Source organism: Frankliniella occidentalis, unplaced genomic scaffold, assembly GCF_000697945.3.
Source record: "Frankliniella occidentalis isolate FOCC.00 unplaced genomic scaffold, Focc_3.1 Scaffold162, whole genome shotgun sequence".
Lineage (NCBI taxonomy): Eukaryota > Metazoa > Arthropoda > Insecta > Thysanoptera > Thripidae > Frankliniella > Frankliniella occidentalis.
The window spans coordinates 192,476-198,461 of record NW_026267288.1 but is presented as its reverse complement, the minus strand read 5'-3'; the positions used below and the strand labels follow the sequence as shown (position 1 = coordinate 198,461).

At 56.0% G+C, this 5,986-nt stretch overlaps 2 protein-coding genes across 2 annotated transcripts in view; both read left to right on the top strand.

Moving 5' to 3' along the window:
* Nucleotides 1–4,574, top strand: part of LOC113210607 (zinc transporter ZIP1-like) — a 10,192-nt gene extending 5,618 nt beyond the window's left edge. The window contains exons 2-5 of the mRNA XM_052271445.1: nucleotides 3,030–3,537; nucleotides 3,729–4,068; nucleotides 4,165–4,343; nucleotides 4,425–4,574. Of these exons, the coding sequence (XP_052127405.1) occupies nucleotides 3,045–3,537; nucleotides 3,729–4,068; nucleotides 4,165–4,343; nucleotides 4,425–4,444 (1,032 nt within the window). The 5' untranslated portion in view covers nucleotides 3,030–3,044 and the 3' untranslated portion in view covers nucleotides 4,445–4,574. The remainder of the gene's footprint in view (nucleotides 1–3,029; nucleotides 3,538–3,728; nucleotides 4,069–4,164; nucleotides 4,344–4,424) is intronic.
* An 8-nt stretch (nucleotides 4,575–4,582) lies between these two features.
* LOC113210606 (uncharacterized) overlaps nucleotides 4,583–5,986 on the top strand; it is a 23,599-nt gene continuing 22,195 nt past the window's right edge. Inside the window, exon 1 of the mRNA XM_052271443.1 lies at nucleotides 4,583–4,732. The gene's annotated coding sequence lies outside the window, so the exon portion shown is untranslated. The remainder of the gene's footprint in view (nucleotides 4,733–5,986) is intronic.

Below are 5,986 nucleotides of genomic sequence, written 5' to 3'. Positions count from 1 at the left end.
GAGTCTTTGGGGCAAACTCAAAGACGACGGGTTTAAGCGGTCCGAAGGCCCGCTTCATCATTCGACCATGTTCTTCAGCAAATCGCGTGACAGAAATGGTCGGGCCGCAGGCCCGATCTTCGCCGTCGGCAGGTCAAGCAGGCCCGGCCCCTGCCGAACGGAGTTGCCGGCGGAGCGAAGCGGAGCTGGCAACTTCGTTTGGCGGAAGGGCGGGCCTGCTTGTTATTTGTTTATTTCAATTTTACAATACACCCCGTGGAGCGCTACCCCCCCCCCCTTTTTTGGGGAATTGAAAAGGGGTAAAGCACCATATGATGAAGCTGCTCAAGGAGAGGAACGAGAAGAAGGTAGCGCTGAAGCACGACCAACTTGATCAGTCAGCGGCAGAGCCGGGCAGAGCTGTCTGACACGACCTACGCAAAACGCACTTCTGCCGACCGGATTGTGAGCCCGGGCAAAGCCGTACCTGTCCTCAGCACGGCGACGTTTGTCGCGCTCTCGGCGGGGACTGGAACTACCTCGGGAGACTGTTGGCTAAGAGATAAGGTGAAATTCTAAGAATTGTATGATGAGGCCCGAATTGTGTTCGAAATATTTCTAAAACTGCACACGCCTATCCAGTCAGTTTTCATGAATTGTCATTAGAGCATTGATGAACAATGTCCTAATTAGTGGAGAAGACCTATACAGTCACGCGGATACGATAGGGGAGAGCACTAGTGCTGTCTATGGGCAGTGTCACGGAAGTTCATTCAATTTGCACTTCCCCGCAGGCCAAGAGATGGCGCCGCAGACGTCGCCTTTTTGGGCTGACGAGGCACGGGAGCCTCCCGGCGACACGGGTCCAGTATGCGTTTTGCGCAGGTCGTGTCAGACAGCTCTGCTGCTGACTGATCAAGTTGGTCGTGCGCTGAAGTGAAGAGATGGCGTGGCGTTGCGCAGTCGCTAAACAAAGTAAAGCGCAGGCGACCGTACTGTGCTTTGCCGCGAGTGGATGTATGATCATAAACCGAGTTTTGTACAATTCTTAAAAGCAAATTGGGTCTAGCTTATGTCGGAGTAGCAATTTTGTGTCAATAAGTGGTTCTGAAAAGTTTGGCTTCGGAAAAGTAAGTTTACGCATTCCTCTAAACCATCCCGGTGTCGTTGTCTAGGTTAGTACACGCACATGTTGCATTGGTATAATTTTAACTCAATGTGAATGACATGACTGTCGTAATAAACTTTGGTAAAGGTGTTACCAAGGAGCTAGATGCATACACCTGTTCTAAACTGTTTGAAATCTAACGACATGCAACCTAACCTCTTGTTGCTAATCTTCTGCTTTGTTCAGGGACTGGGATACACGGCACGTCACATCCTAGCCCTATCTTCTTCCTCGTATCGAGCAGCTTCCTCACCATCGTTGAGTCCTACAATTTATCGTGGGAGGGTTCCTTTTTGGGGGGTTAGGTTCTGCAAAGCCGTTCGCCGGTGGCCGGTAGACGTAGGAATGCGCGCCAGCCGCACCAGCAGCCAGGAAGCACTCCACATGGTTGCCACAACTCTGGAAAACCTTGAAAACCTGGAAAACTCAGGGAAATAAAAAACTGTCAGGGAAATCAGGGAAAACTCAGGGAAAATGAAAAAAAGTCAGGGAAATTTGGTCTGACAGGTCCCCAAACTGCAGTCTATTTGCCGTTTAGGTCAAATACACATTTTGACGTCCCAGGAGGGTGTTTTGTCCCAAAAGTTTTCGCGTTTGCTTCGCTCGCGGTCTTGTATTACAGTTAGGGGTATAAGTTTGCCCCAGTACTTCACCAGGAACGGTGCTTAAAACTCAGGGAAATTCGGGGAGAAATGGTCTGGAAATCAGGGAAAACTCAGGGAAAATGGCAATGAAAATTTTGTAGCAACCATGACTCCAATAAAATGACATAAATGGCATAAAACGGGGGGCTCGGCCGAGTCGCCATACGTATCACGATCACGTCGCAGCGGCGAGCTCGTCTAATCGCTATTATGCCGGTGATTGCCGTTTTCTCACGCCACGGACACCAATCAGCCCCTCCCTTCCCAACTACCGCCCCTCCCCTCGTTTCACACCCTACCCTCCCACGAATTCCCCTATTGTGATTCCTGTCTATGTATTCTCGATGTACATTCTCTCCCCACATTTTACATGGTCTATAATTCCCCTTTTCCCCCACCCCATCTCTACTGATAACCATGGAGAGGCGTAAAATTATTGGGCACCAGATCCTCTTACTCCCCCTTTAGTTGGAGTACTTGGTGTTCACCTGCGGGTGCACGCGCGGGGGGCCGCGGGCGCGTGGGCTGGTGCAAGGTCGCGCGGACGCATCCTCGCGCCTCTCACCACCGACCGCCTGACCTACGCGTGCGCGAGCTGGACAGGAGGGCAGGGGGCGCCCTGGAGACGACTCACCAGCTCTGCTTTACCGACTGGCCGCACCCGTTTAGAACGCTGCCTTAACTACCACCTCCGGCGAGTTACAGTCCCACCCACTCAAGGCTCCGCGCTGCGGCAGGAGTAACCATTGACCATTGTGCTAGGGTATATTTAATAGATGCCGAGTGACAGTATGATACTTGAGCCTTTCCTACTTTTGCTGGTTCTCTTTACCCAATTTCCCTCCCAGAGTTTCCAATTGTTCTTTTACATTCTCCATGAAATGACTAAAAGACTATGGAAGTAGTGACCGGATGTCGGCCAGGCAGGCGTCGTCGCTTCCCGCCCGGTCAGGGTCTCTTCTTTTCTGGAAGCGCGACATGGTCCACGGCTTTGTTTTGGCTTGATTGGCGTGCCGCTTGGCTAGCCCGCCGCCCATGGCTGTGCCCGCGGCTGTGCCCATGGCTCCGGCCCCCCGGGGAGCTGCGCCTCAGACCCATTAGCACCCCATGACCCCGCGGGAGCAAAGCCAGACGGCGAGAGCCATAATTCATTCGGGCTGCCAAATCAGACGTGACTCCCCCCACCCCCCCAACAAACGGCGGCGGCCTCCTCAACGAAAACTTTTCAATGTTCGCAGGTAATCACCATCGCCATGGCATCGAACGGGACCGAGCTGTCCCAGCAGGGCGTCCTGGAGGTGCCCGCCGACGTCCTGGGCGGCTCCGGCACGCCGCTGCTCATCGCCAAGGTGACGGCCATGGTGGTGCTGGGCGTCGCGTCCATGCTGGTCGGGCTGCTGCCCATCAAGCTGGCCCGCTGGCTGCGCTGGTCGACGGAGAGCGGCGAGCAGGCCGTCAAGAGCACCGAGGACGAGCCGACGTCCGCGCCGCCCACCGACAGCGCCACGCTGTCGCTGCTGCTGTGCGGCGGCGGCGGCGTGCTGCTGTGCACGACGCTGGTGCAGCTGCTGCCCGAGGTGCGGCTGCAGCTGCACGTGCTGCAGCGGGCCGGCGTGCTGCCCGAGACGCGCGTGCCCGCCGCCGAGCTGCTGCTCGTGGCCGGCTTCCTCGCCCTGTACCTCGTCGAGGAGCTGGTGCACCGGCACCTGCACAACCAGGCGCACGATAGCGAGGAGCCGGAGGCGGGTGAGTCGTCAAGTCGGGAAGAAAGCGATGGTGTTTCGACCGATGGTTACTTCACTATCGAATTGTCTGTTTTTTCTTGTTTTCTTTTTACGACTCTCTTCTATTTTTCGGAATTTACACTGATTTTTTTAGTGAGTAGCTCCTCGTTGTGGACTTTTCGAAATCCTAACATTTTCGGAAAATGCTTGCAGGTCACCATCACGGCGGGCACGGCCACAGCCACGTCCCCGTCGGCGCGGTGGACAGCAACGGCAAGGCGCAGCTGGGCACGGCGGCGCGCGGGCTGCTGGTCGTGCTGGGCCTCTCGGTGCACGAGCTGCTCGAGGGGCTGGCCGTCGGGCTGGAGCGCTCCCCGGCCCGCGTCTGGGCGCTGTTCGTCGCCGTCGCCTCGCACAAGTTCGTCATCTCGTTCTGCGTCGGCGTGCAGCTCGTCGGCATGGGCAGCAGGGCGGCCTTCGTCTGCGCCTACGTCGGCGCCTTCTCCTTCATGAGCGCCCTGGGGATCGCGCTCGGCATGGCGGCCACGGCCAGGTAAGATCGGCGGTCGAGTTGCGTTGAGTTTGTTGCCGACCGCAAAAGAGTTGGATAACTCATCGCGATACTTTTGGATTTCTTTGCGTCACGCAGCGAGGGCGCGGCGGCCGGAGCGACGGCCACCCTGATGCAGGGTGTGGCCGCGGGGACGCTGCTGTACGTCGTGTTCTTCGAGGTGCTGGAGCCGCAGCGCGCCTCTCGGCACGCCGGCATCCGGCAGCTGATGGCGGTCACCGCGGGCTTCGCGGCCATGTTTGCCATCCAGCTCGCAGGTCGGTACAGAAATTCCTCCGCAATCTACTGGTTTCGCGATTTGGCCCCTTATTCTGTATCACTCTTTCTTGCCGTTACAGTGGAGTCGGTGTCGGAGTGACGTCGGCCCGACGTCCGACTGAAGCCGTGCGGGGGAGGCATTTGTACATATTCATATTCCAAAAAATCAACAAAAAAACTCATCAACCTGGGTCCTCCCGGAGCAGAGACACAGAGACGTGCTAGTGAACCAAAGTGAACAGTGAAGTGTTGTGCGTATAGTGTAACCCGAACTCGACCCACTGGGGAGAGAGTATGGGTGTTATGTGTGTTAGTATGCGTGGTACTGCTGTCCTTGGTTGCCGCCTGCTCCGCCTCCGGGGAAGTCATCTCACCTCTTTCCTGAAAGGTGAGTCCAACAAAACAGCAAAACTCTCGCCCATTTCCCTTTCTTTCGCCTCTTTCAAAACACCGCATCGCCGCCGGCGTAGTGGACGAAGTAACCGGCGCGCTGGTGTAACAGACTGGTAGGATTCAGTCACCACCGGGATCAGTGACCCGGCGCCCGCCGCCACCGGTGCCCGCCCGCCGCCTGTAGATGGGCCACTGGCTCCGTTGTCGCGCACGTTGGGTTGCCTACCTCCGCGGCGGCTGCGGCCCGACACAGCTGCTTTCTCTACCCGATGACGACGCCCGCCCGGATGCGACCCCTTCGGCTTTGCTTCTGCTCTGCCGACTGATTATTCACGGGACTACGGCCACCAGCCACCACCACCCATACCTTTTGGCTCTTTTGTCTTTAGAGAGTTCGCAAATGTTGCGACTTCCAGTCCCGACCTGCCCATCATACCGTGCTCGAAATGTGTAGGCGTAGGAGGGTAAATAGACAAAGCACCAAATTTTGGGGGGAACTGCATCTGATATCGGCGGGCCAGGAAGAAAGACGAAGCGAGCTCTCTAACCCCCCCACCCCCCCTCCCGAAGGGGGATGCTGCTACTTAGCTCGAGATTTTCAGTGAAGTCGACTTCTCGTACGCCTCGTGCGTTGATGTCTCCCTGCCAAGGCATAATTGCGGGGTATCGCAGCGATACATTTAGACTTATTTGCAATCTTGTAGTCGGCTCGGCTGCGGAGGTGATTATCGGTTATAGCGTGAGAATGTGTACGTTCATGTGTGCGAGCTCGTGTGAGCGAACCTCTATGGCAAACGCGCGCATACCGAACGCTCTCCGCGAGCCGCGAGCTCCCCTTCGGCTGACCTTGTGGCAAGAAAGCGTTCCGCACATACACACTTCCGGCAGATCCAATCGTACGCAAGGGTACCCCTCCCGCGTGCACCCTTCCTCACCTCACCCTGCCTCCTCCTTCGAACCTCCTGCCAGAGAGCGTATCCAACGTAGTACGCAACTGTTCACTGTAATCTTTATGGCGACACGTGTGACCAAAATTCGGTGACACATTTATTTTGGCGACTTCCCTTTTTTGTCGCCAAACTTTGGCGACATCCGAGATGTGACCATAATTATGGAAACAGACATGTCGCCATGACAGTTCCAATTGAGAGCATAAAATTTGTCACCCTCGGTGTCACTTAATTTGGTGACGTTTTCGTCGCCTTGACGGCAACACATATGTCACCAAATAAGGTGACACCGAGGGTGA